This window comes from Excalfactoria chinensis, chromosome Z (assembly GCF_039878825.1).
Source record: "Excalfactoria chinensis isolate bCotChi1 chromosome Z, bCotChi1.hap2, whole genome shotgun sequence".
NCBI lineage: Eukaryota > Metazoa > Chordata > Aves > Galliformes > Phasianidae > Excalfactoria > Excalfactoria chinensis.
The window spans coordinates 15,561,500-15,573,282 of record NC_092857.1 but is presented as its reverse complement, the minus strand read 5'-3'; the positions used below and the strand labels follow the sequence as shown (position 1 = coordinate 15,573,282).

The following is an 11,783-nucleotide window of genomic DNA, read 5'->3' as shown; positions in this document are numbered from 1 at the left end:
AAGTGCTTGAAACTTAAAGTAAGAGTAAATAACATGTTACTGGAATGACACCATTCCAAACTGCTAAATGATTTGGGAAATACATTGAAACTTCTGCAAAGTGGTATTTTTTTCATTAAATCATGCTGCAGAGGATAATATTGATTAAATAAATAAATAAATAAATAAATAAATAAAAAGAAAGCTGCATTTGATGTGAACCACTAGCATACTGTAAAAAGAAATTCTAAGATTAATTTAAAAACAAAGCAATCTTTAGATCCAGGCAAGTAGAATTTAGCTCTTGAATGTAAATGCCATGATTTCAATTCTGGGGAGTTCTGAGTATCCATCAACCTCTCTGGAAGAACTGGGGGGCTCTCATGCTATTACTGATGGCACTTGTGGAAATTCGGGGGCCTTTATACACTCAGATCTACACTGAACCAGCTTGATAAACTCATTATCCAGTAACTGCATCTAGAAAACCTGATGAATTGTTGGCAAACTGTGAAGCCCCTTCTCAGTTTTCTGATATATCAGTGCTCTCCAATCCCATGGCAAAGTTGAACAAATGAATTTAAAATGTAAGAGATCAGAAGTATCAATAAATGAGCAGAAAATGAACCATACGTGAAGTTTTAACTCCAAATCAGTCTCTGAAAATGATGGTTCTCACTTTGCTTTCTCAGTGTATTTCTCCACTCTATGGATAATTTTATTGGCTACATTATGTAGTTGTAATGAATCTGAATTGTACAGATAATCCTAAATGAACATCAGCAAAATCTATCCATTAATGGCTATTATTTATTTAAGTCTATCAGAAAAGCAAACAAGTATGAAGTGTCAAATTCTGAGTTAACAATTTTTCGTATACCTCTGAGACTCATGCTGCCATAATGAGTCTGACATGCCTTGGAATTGTAGTAATATCAAACAAAAAAATGTAATTGCCTTATCTTTAGGGACTTATGAATTTAAAATCTGATACTTTGTGAACCTCTTGGTCTATGTGCAAATGCTTTGCTTCACCAGAAAGCATGGAATCCTCATTCTTCAAAGGGATAATGTACAGATGTTTCTGTGCTGGTGATTCATTGTAGAGTAAAATGTCACTGCCTAGAGAACAGTACAGTGTACTGAAATTTAATTTCACCTGATTCCCATTTGGAGGGAAAGAAGGAAACATTTTTATGTCATAAAAAAAGAAAAAAGAAAAAAAGAAAGAAAAGAAAAAAAAAAAGGCAGCTGTTTGAAATTTGCTGTGGGGCTTGGAATGTAGTTTTGGTGAGGAACATTGGAAGGCAGAAAGCAAAAAATGAAGTAAAAGGTGCAAAAGAGTTTCATTATATTGTTCTTAAGTCTATCACGTGGACTTATCTATCAGGAATGATTTGAGTGTTATCAAAATTGTCAGTGCCCACTTGTATGTATTGCATAGACAAATACATCCGGGACCCAAGGCTTTAGCAACAATATTCTTATCCTTCAAAAGCCTCAGGCTGAGTCTCTTGGAATTGAGCTGATTTTATTTAAGAACTAGAGTATGGGTTTCTGTTTTCAAACATGCAAGCTTCACTTCATGTTACTGGGCCTGCAGCTTAAGTGCCTGCATTTATGAATGGAGTTCACAGGCCTGGTATTCAGTATCCAAGTACATGCCACGCTGAATGAGGGTTTTCAGAAATGTGATTTATAGCAGGGAGAATACATATGCCAGTTGATAGAAAACACTGAAGAGAAAGATATTTCTGAGCATTTATTTCTCTTGTGGATTTGGAAGCTTATGTAAGATGGATTCAGAGCAAGAAATTGCATTCATGCACCCATTAAAAAAAAGGGGGGGGAAGGAACTGGAAAAAGAAAACAGATTCAAGCACCTTACTAGGACTGAGGGAATTAAGATCAGATTTCCACACCCAGGAAGTTCCCTACATACAAGTCTGGAAGAGAAGGAAGACAAAAGTACAGCCTCTCCTGTTGTAGCTATGACTCAGTGTAGAAAGAGATGTGAGATTTGTAATCTTGATTTAAGCGGAGGGTTGAGCATGATTTCATAGCTCAAGGATGGAGGCACTTACATACTAGGGGAAGGAAAAGGGGAGGCAACCTGGATTCTGGCCTCTGCTTCAAGCATTATTTATGTAGGTTAGTCAATTACAAATGCAAAATGTGTAGGCAACCCCTGGGGCCAGAACACAAGACATCCTCTTCAAAAGGAGCACCCATTAGGGTTGCAAATTATCCTCTCTCAATGAATCTTGCTTCCTCTCGGATGGAGAAGTATGGCTTCAGGAGGCATGACAGACAGTTCTCTGAGCTTCTCCCTGAGCTGATGGTGGATGTGGGAACACTCTCCTCTAGAAGACTGGCGATGAACCCGCATCTCCCACTTCATCAGCAAGCACCTTATCTCCAAGAATGATGTTACACAAAGCACTGTCAGTTGTGCTGCCACAACCCCTAGATATGTTTTTGGGAGAAGTCTCTGGGCTGTTGTGCTGAGATTGGTGCCTGTTAGGTTCACTTCAAAGATGCTAGTCCGGTGAAGCCTCTCAAGAGGGACCGTACCAGTATAGCGCAGGCAGCCTTGCTGCCAGTAGGTGCTGAGATTTCAGCTGTGTAAAAACAGCAGCAGCAATGTAAAATGCTGCAGCAGCACTCTTAGATAATTTTATCAGCATAATCCTTATGCAGATTTTCTGTGTCTGTTTGATATACATAAATGTGTGCAAATATAGCTTCATAACATTTTTGATGCATTTTTTAATTCTGCTCATCAGTTACTTTCTCCCAGTTATTTTGTGAACCAAGGCATAAAGTTACAACCCAGAAATCCTGCTCTGCTGCAGTCTTTGAGACATGTAAATTTATTTACAATTATAAGCAGTGTTTTAATGTTGCCATTTTTTTGGAAATGAAGTAGCTTGAATTTGAGAAAAACCTCCTCTGATACTCCCCACATCTATTAAGCATTTCATCTGTTTCATTGTCATGAGTACATTAGCTCCCCAGGAGATTTTCAGATAGGGTCTGTTTCTATCCCTCAGTTCTCCCAGCCCCCGTTCTCTTTTATTCTGGGCTCCATTGCCCTCAGGAGACTAAAATCCTGCTCACTTTGCTCCTCTCATCATGCTCTTCCTTCCAAAGAGACTTGTCTAAATGAAGCAACAGGAAGAGGAAGGGCAATTATTTATTTATTTATTTATTTAATTTTTTTGCTATCATTTTAAATATAACATTATGAATGCATGCCTGTAGTCTTCACAAATGAATAAATTATATATGCTTTGGGTAATGCTAAACAATCCATAACAAATTACAGTTTACTGTGTAGTGAAAAATACACAGAAGACTCTAGCAGGAACATGATTCAAACAAGTAAGTTAATTTCTGCTCTCAAACCTCAACTCAGCAAAGTGCTTAAACACTACTTACTAAGGTGCTTAAATGCCTTCTTAAGTACCATGCAGCTTGATAAGAGATAGAAAAAGATTTTGATCCCTGCTGTGGTTATGGCTGTTACCTTTCCACTGTGTTCACTGCAGCCATATCCACTTTTATCTCCAATCTGTACACTGGTTCACTAAACAGAATTTCTGATTTAACCTCCCTCTCAAGAGTGACGAATTTCCAAGTGATAATGTGCTCTTTCATGTACCCTTTATTTTTGGGTCTGTTGTGGTAGTTGTTACACATCTTGATTTTGGGCAACTAGGCCATCATTTGCCGTTTCTATTAGTCATCTAAAATGATCATACAACTTCAAGCCCCCTAACATCGACATGAGTCTTACCAAAATTTCAAATGTGTGTTCAAAACCTCCTGGAAATGCACAAGTTAAAGACGTCCAAAAAGTAGCAGATATTTTATTCTCAGGATGGGGAGGGAGACAAAAATGCCAAATCTCTTCCTATCCATCAGAGTACTTGGATTAAAAAGTAAAGCAGTACCAACAGACAGGAGATGTTGCTTCTGTCTGAAAAAATGGGGTTTCATGAATCTAAGTAAATGGAAAGCCTGATCAGATTGCCTTAGCCAATGTGTTTTAGCGCTACATTAGGCAGCAGCTTCCATTCCCCTGACTATTAGTAGATCCTCTTTGCACCAGAGCCCTTTAGAAGACAAAGCTGAAGACTGCATCTAGGGAAAATTCCATTTTTTATTTTTTCACTCATCATTTATTTACAAATACACATTATAACTTTTATATACATTGCACATTTACATGGTAGAAAAGTACAAAACTATATATTTAAATGAATTTATATTTAACTCGCCATGTTTGAAAATATAAAATTGCATCAGAAAAAAAAAGTATTATGAAAAGCAAGAAACTTGAACTGATAAAGCTTTGATATAACTTCTAGTGACACACTGGTTGGGAAAACATAACTTTGAAGGTGGTACTGTAAGACCATCTTAAAGGAAACACCTGATAAACACTTATGCATGTTACAATAGAAAAGAATAAAAATAAAATAAAACCTTTATTCTTATTACAGTTAGCCCTGTAGCTATTAACAACCTTCATAGCCCGATTTCTTAGGGTCCGGAATTCTTATAGTACAGTATATATGCTGAGCACATTGAGATCACATCAGGAAATAATGTGATCAGAAGCAGAGAAAAGTGAAGTGGGAGAAGTTTCCTTAAAGATCGCCTCACTGCACCCTGGAAGTATATTTAAGTCAGTTACAACGCCTTTTGGTCAGTCAAGATTCCTTGTAAACAAAAACCCGAGGGATCTTTTATGTACAGAACAGGCAAGAAGAAAATCCAATAAATAAACATAACAGAAACATGCAAGTTTTTTAAAGTGGAAAAAAGATAACCCCAATAAAACAAAAAGATGAAACCATCTTTTTAGGTAAGTTTTAAGGAATGGACTTTCATAGTTTACAAGAAAAAAGAAAAGCTTTACTTTACAAGCAAGAGACCTCACAATAAATAACACTGCTCTTCCCGTAACGAATAAACTTCTTCAAAAAACAAGGTGTACAGTCAACCAGACATTTTATGTATAAATTATAAAACATGACACAGTATAAATAAATGTCTACGAGACTCAACTATATGTATACTTTTTTTTTTTTTTTCTCCCCAAAATAAATAAGCATACACTTATTTACAGTATGGACATTGATTTCGTGCCCAATGGCTATCCCAATAGTGATGGAAGTTTTACCACTCTAGAATGGAAGATATAGGAAAGCTGTAGTCCTGGTCTTCATCTTCCTCTTCTTCCTCTGGGTCTTCATTAATGGCTAGATGGGGGAATACAGGGGAGCTGTTGTTTAAATAAAGACAACAACAGCGCAGAAGCAGCTCAGTGCATGTTTTCAAAGCCCTCTGAACAGCCATAATACAGCGTTGCATTTTATGCGACTTGTAGTGCGATGCTCTTTGGCATCTGCTGTTATGCAATAAGGGTTTTTATACATAATCTATGAAGTCATAACTGCAGAAAGTTCTGAAGAATCAATGGCTCAGGTTTTATTGGCAGATTCCTGAAATCAAATAAAAAGCGCTCTTGTGTTCTAGGTTTAACTACTTTGTGTCCTTCATTCAGAGTTAGTAGAGGTAACTGTGCTAAACCAGGCGCCCATGTGCTACCACCAGGCTCATTCTTTTGGACAGTTAAGAGTTTACAGAGTGTTAATACAGCAATCAGCAAAGCACATGAGAGCAGACAAATTAGGAAAAAATCTCTAGAATTATGCTCCTAGGGCAACCCCTTTCTGATAAAATGACTTGTCCTCAGTAAGACCCAACACCCCAACTTGAAAGCACACTGGTTGTTGGAGATCTACTGCTTTTTATCAGTAACCAAAGTGTGCGCATGATACACCCATACTCACACTCACATGGCAACATGTGCCACATCTTGAATCTCTAAATGGAGCTTTCTTAGATTTAACGATGTGAGTATTTATTAAATAGGGATTGCCTTCAGAAGCCTTAGGTGTCTACAGAGATAAAAATCTCACTTACAGTTGCAAGATCCAGAGTGCTTTACTTCTAGAAGCACGCCCATGGAGCAGGCTGCCTCCTTCATGGCACACTCGCTTGGGTAAGTTGTGTTATCACTGGCACAGACTGCCTCGTCTGACTTGCTTTCAGGGCAGAGCTCATCACAGAGGGCACATCGACCTCTGCCAACCTTAAAATCCCACAAGCATTTCTTTCCAGCACTGCACTGAATATCTTCACAGGACTTCGCTTCTAAAAATACACACAGAATACTAGAGGTAAGTGAACAGACAAAGGAAACAAAGATAAGCAACCCCTAACAGCCCCAAACTCCTTTTTCCCCAATGAACTATGAACAGTCAAAGCTAAAATGCAGTAGCTGGGATGATTCTTGCTGGCCTTAATCAAGTAGACCCTTGGACACCACTGCCTATCTGTACAGCAGGGAGGAAGGACAGCTGTGCCAGTGGAGCTTGGCCCTAGCAGTATGGAATTACATTTGCCTATTGCACATGACCTTCCTGCTCCATTTGCTGTCAGTGGAAATTCAGCTCACCAAATTAGTGATAAGTAAGTGGAGAATTTGTCAACGCATTCAGCATTTCTAAATCAATTATTTTTAAACTAACCCACATAAAGCTGCTGTCTACAGGATTGTGAAGGGAATTCACCTCAAGCTGTGCCAACCAAAAGCAGCCTGAGATTCTCCAGCATCTCACCAGCAATTTGGAAGGGCAGAGGTTGCCCTGAAGTTGCTTCCTTGCAACATACTTCACTATCTCCTCTTTCTCAAAATCAGAGTGCAAAATGTCAGGATGCACAGAGGTTATTTTCCTGTCTTCACCCACTAGTTGTCCCCAAACTCTGCAATATTTTTAAAGAGGAAAAAGTAATCAGATGTTTCCAATTAAATTAATGCAAGCTTTGCCAAGACCACTGGAAGACAATTGTTTCCAGGAATTCTGATCCACTGAATATCAAGACCTTGCTATGCCGTAACCATGTAATTATCTGCCTAATGGTGGGTACTTCTCTCTTGGACACAAATGTCAGCACCCACAGTGATGGCAAGAGAAGCTGGATCAACCCCTCTGTGCCCCTTTTGCAGTTTTTTTGTTTGTTTTGTTTTTCCTGGAGCAAAGCTCACTCTGATTCTGGTTTCTTCTGGAGGGGAAAACAAACCAAGGCTGCTGGGAGTCTTACCTTCTCCAAAGCACAAGCTTACTCCGTCCTTCCCTCACTTCCTGCTACCCTCCTCCTTCCAACAATCCATCCACCCATCCACCCATTCATCCATCCATCCACCCACCCCCTTCCACATAACATGATACAACAGATGAGTTTGCAAGCTCCCCCCTGCACTTATCCAAGATACCTACTGATGCATTTTCCCTCGTAGGCTAATCCAATGGATCTGCCCAGCAGGCAGGTCGCTTTTCTCAGGTGGCAGGCACTGGCATAAGTTATGCCATCATTCCCACAGAGATACTGTTCAGGGGAGGTAGGCTCAGGGCAAATTCGATTACATGTCACACAGTAGGCGTTATTAGTTTGATCCACCACACATGTGGAGCTGCCTGGGCATAAAACATCCCTACAGGTCTCTGAAATAAAGATGGAAACAAAAAATGGTTAATAGAATACGTGGGCACCCCAGTGAGGAGTGAATTAGTGACAGAATGATACAAGCAATCAGACAAAAGCTTTCAGCAGTGGTCCTCGTTTAAGGGCTGCTGGAGACCCTTCCATCTCAGGGTAGCATGAGGGACACAACTGCTGCTAAACTGTGAGGAACTCTCAATCAATCCCGCTATATCCTAGTCTATGAGCATTTTTTGGAACATCACTCTGGTTACTGTGGAGAAGTATGCAGCTCCTCCTACGTACACTCACACACACACCCTATGCTGTTTGATGGACATTGGAAGAGATTTGCAAACCTACTTTTGCACTTGCCCTGATATTGGACTTCAAGTTCGGGCTGTTCTTTACATCTGGCTTTGAGAAGGGCACACTCGTTCCTGTAGGTTTTCCCATCTAAGCCACACACGGGGCCCTTCCAAGTGATATTAGAGCAATCCGGAGCACAAACACACCGAGGTTTGTTCTTCTTGTTCATTTTACATTTCTTCCCGGGTCCACAGTCCACATTCTCACATGTTTCTGATGGAAGGAAAGAGGCATAACTTTATTACCAAATGTGCAGAAGAGACTTGATGTCAAAAGCGCCCAAAGAAAAAAAGACATGGTGACCCCCGGGCATAAAATGACAGCACCCCTCACACTGCTACCATGCAGGAAACAGACCTGGAAGGAAATCCTGGAACCAGGAGAGCCACGTGCAAAGAGCCCCCTCCCCATCTCCTACTGACCTGCGTGGATGAGAAGAAGCAGTCCACCTACCACTGGCACTGCTTTGGGATGGCCCTCAGCCCTCGGCGGTGGGCAGCACGAGCACAGCACTGCCGTCTCCAGGCCCTCATCTCCCACACCCAACCCCAAGCCACCCGTGGCTCCCGGCCCCCTCACCTTTGCACGGTATGCAGTTAGGGGCTCCCCCATTAAAAATCATCCACTTAAAGAGCGTGTTGTCGTTGACGTCCTCCTCTGTCCACGAGGTCGTCAGGCGGCCGCTCTTGCAGCACTCCTCTTTGCTGAGGTCGGTCTTGTAGAGGACCTGGCAGCGGCCGTTCCGCGCCTGCCGGAGCCAGCAGTTCCCAGCTGCGGGGGACAGGGGCGCAACGGGCCGGGTCAGTGCCGGGACCAGCGGCACGGGCACCGCGCGCGCTTCGCACTGACTTTTACCGGACTGCTTGCATTATTTGTCCCGTTCCACAACCCGCATCCGGCCCGGCCCGCTTGAGTGAGATAACAATAAATAAATCAGAAAGAAAAAGACCGGATCAAAACAGCACGAAGCAGTTTCCGAGGTCTTTACTCCATATGTAGAGCAGAAGGAGCACTGCCGGCACGTGACAGAGGCTTGAAAAGGATGTGCATTTAAAAGGGAATAAAAAGAAAATCGCGCTTGCAGTTCCTCCCTCCTCCCCCTTCCCTCTCCGACGCGGCCGCCCGGCAGCATTGTGTTAATGCCGCACGCACCCCAGCCCCGGCACGTTTTGCAATCCGCACCGACTGGGAACATTCCCTGTGAGCGAACTCTTTCGAAATCTCCACATTTCGCTGCTTCTATTAACAAACGTCTTCCCTTCGCTAAAATAACTCAGCGGAGCTCCGACAACAAAGAAAAAAGAAAAAAAAAAAAAAAAAAAAAAGTGAGCAAAGTACACGAAACAGGAGGGCACCCCGATAGAGCTCCCTGTGGAGCTCTTCAGAATCGATCACACTGGAAAAGGAGGAGGTGCTGTCTCCCCTGCGAGCGTTTCAGAGGAAAGCACGCTGTCCTCAAACCGGACAGTGTTTTTTTTTTTTTTTTTTTTTTTTTTTTTTCCACTGGTATCCCTGTTATTCGTGGAGTCAAGCCAAGAACATGAGTCCAAGCAACTCCCCCTATTTTAGCTGGAGAGTTTGGGTTGGGATGAGCCTCTTGTGAATAACCAGTGTGACTCCACCAGCGACTCGATACCAATTGATTATGCTGCCCACCCAGCGAGGGCTCGATCCTGCTCCTTCCTCCAACGGAGCGCACCGCAACAGGGCCGGGCTCGGCCCGCCGGGGCGCCGCTGGGCGCGGGGAACATCCTCCCCTCACCCCTCCCGGCTACAAAACATGGAACAAACAACGCCCTTACAGAAAAGAAAAAAGAAAAAAAAAAAAAAAAGAAAAAAAAAGAAAAAAAAAAACCAAACAGTTTTGCGTCTTACAGTTGCCTACATTAACTTCTGCTCTAGCTCGGGAGGGGGAGAAGAAATGGGAAAAAAAATGAAAACCCAGACATGCAGGTTGCAACGCAATCAATATCAGGTGGAAAAAAATAAAAACACCCCAAACTGAAAACCAGCGTTTCCTAGTGTCGAAAGAGGGCTCTTAACAGTTGTCAGTATCAGGTTCAGGATCGTTTTGTTCGCATGGGAAAGGATAATAAAAGTAAGCAAACTTATTTAGGCACACTCCTCATAGCAGGAGAATTTACAACACTTATTCACACACACACAAAGGGGGTGGGGGGAGGGAAGGAAATCCCAATATTGAGGGAATGCCCGGAAAGTGACCACCACCGCTTTCTGAAAGTGTCAGCTGTGCGCCCGGGGCTCCTCATCACCTCTCCTTCTGTCAGAAGGCGAGATAAAAATCTGAGTAGAATTACCAACAAACTTTGAGCACTCGCTCGGGACGTGAGCGCAGGAAAGTTCCCCGCGATGCTGCTCCTCATTCACGCTGCATAATCACGAGGAGTGCCAAGAAACATCCCCCTGTGCCCTCCGTGCCCATGCGGAGCAGGGAAGGTCCGATCCGAAGGGGAAGCTACGTGACATCTCCGCGCCCTGTCCCGGGCAGTCCCGCGCCCGCTGCTAACTTCTGTCCGGTTGGACCTTGGAGAGAGGCGTGTAACACCGCAGCGAAGTAAGCAGCGCCCGAAAGACGGAAAATAAGAGTAATAGTAACAACACTAATAATAAAACACACTTCCGAATAAACGCTGTGGTCTTACCCAGCGCTGTGTGATCTTCCATGAAGTGGTAGAGAAACATCAGGAGTACGAGCATGCCCGGGTGGATCCTCTGACTTAACATCCTCAGCGTAGCAGGGAGTGAGAGAGACACAGGAACAGCGTGAAGGGGAGTAGAGAGACGGAGCGAGCACCAGCCAGCCTGCTTATGATCGCTCTATTGAATGAACGTCAGGCTCTGAATGCAGTCTCTCTTTAAATCTATACGGGGGTCTTAGCTGTCTGCGGTGGGCGGTCTCCTAATGTGTGTGTGTGCCTGCTCGGGGGTGGGGAGATTTAAAAAGTTCAGTGTGAATCAGGTGACATTTTCCACCTTCTGGAAACCCTCTCCAATTATCTGCTGGAGGTGCACGCACACACGCGGGCGCGCTCCCCCGGGCGCGCACCCGCGCAGCCCCGCGCGGCGGCGGCTCGGCACGGCGCGGAGCGGCCGGAGATCGCGCAGCCTCCGGGGGCGCAGAGCGCGGTCCCGGCGCGGGGGGCGCCGCGGGGCTCGGGGAGCGCCGCGGATCGGGGGCAGCTCCCGGCCGGGGTTCTCCCCCGCGGCGGCTCCGCGGCTGCCATCCCCGCGCGGAGCGGAGCGGAGCGGAGCGGAGCGGGGACGCCGCGGGCGGGAGGCGGCCGGCGGTGGCGCGGCCGGGGCTCGGCCCCCAGAAACCCGAGAGGGAGAGAGCGATCGAGCCGCGCACCAAACAAACAAATAAATAAATAAATAGAAAGAAACCAAATAAAAGTTTAGTACGTAGGGCTCTGCCCAAGTGACGGCCTTTTCACTGGGAGCCTGGGAGGACGAGACGGGAATGGGGGCGACGTAGGCGGTCTCCTTTCAGAATCAGAAAAGATTGCAACATCGATAATGAACTTCTAGGGCACTAGTTTATTAAGCACAGTCTGGCATTATTCTCCTCTTAGAAAAGTTGGCGGTCGCTCATTTATAACATTTTTGGCACCGCTGAATGAAACTGAGTAGGCGATATTTCCTTTTATACAAAACGATTACTTAACGGAAAATGGTATTGTTTATTCAAAAGCTGCCTTTTTAATTTCGATTCTTTCGCTTTTCTGAGCCACCAAAGCACAACAGACTGCGAAGTATGCAGACAGGAATGCCCGGACAGTGCCGGGTCAGGGCCCGGTGCGCGCGGCTGCCCGCGCCTCCCCCGGCCCTCCCCGAGCCCTCCTCCGCGCCGCCCCCGC

The 11,783-nt window shown here is 44.2% G+C and overlaps 1 protein-coding gene across 2 annotated transcripts; it reads right to left on the bottom strand.

Moving 5' to 3' along the window:
- Positions 1-5,027: 5,027 nt before the first annotated feature.
- On the bottom strand, positions 5,028-10,781 carry FST (follistatin). Of its 2 annotated transcripts, none has more exons than XM_072359944.1 (6): positions 10,569-10,781; positions 8,485-8,676; positions 7,900-8,118; positions 7,335-7,559; positions 5,977-6,207; positions 5,028-5,249 (listed from the first exon to the last, which is right to left on the bottom strand). In XM_072359944.1, exons 1-6 carry the CDS (start codon positions 10,648-10,650, stop codon positions 5,167-5,169), a joined length of 1,032 nt encoding a protein of 343 aa, XP_072216045.1. In that variant the 5' UTR covers positions 10,651-10,781; the 3' UTR covers positions 5,028-5,166. The 2 variants fall into 2 exon arrangements, with proteins under 2 accessions (XP_072216045.1, XP_072216046.1); XM_072359945.1 differs by lacking the exon at positions 5,028-5,249 and adding an exon at positions 5,430-5,492.
- Between the last annotated feature and the right edge of the window lie 1,002 nt (positions 10,782-11,783).

Bases quoted from the DNA above. Each gene is read 5' to 3' on its own strand.
- FST (XM_072359944.1), bottom strand. From the start codon at position 10,650: ATGTTAAGTCAGAGGATCCACCCGGGCATGCTCGTACTCCTGATGTTT. The intron at 8,677-10,568 runs GTAAGACCACAG...TGTCCCCCGCAG, and splicing joins GGAAGATCACACAGCGCTGG to CTGGGAACTGCTGGCTCCGG. The intron at 7,560-7,899 runs GTAGGTTTGCAA...TCTTTATTTCAG, and splicing joins ATATCAGGGCAAGTGCAAAA to AGACCTGTAGGGATGTTTTA.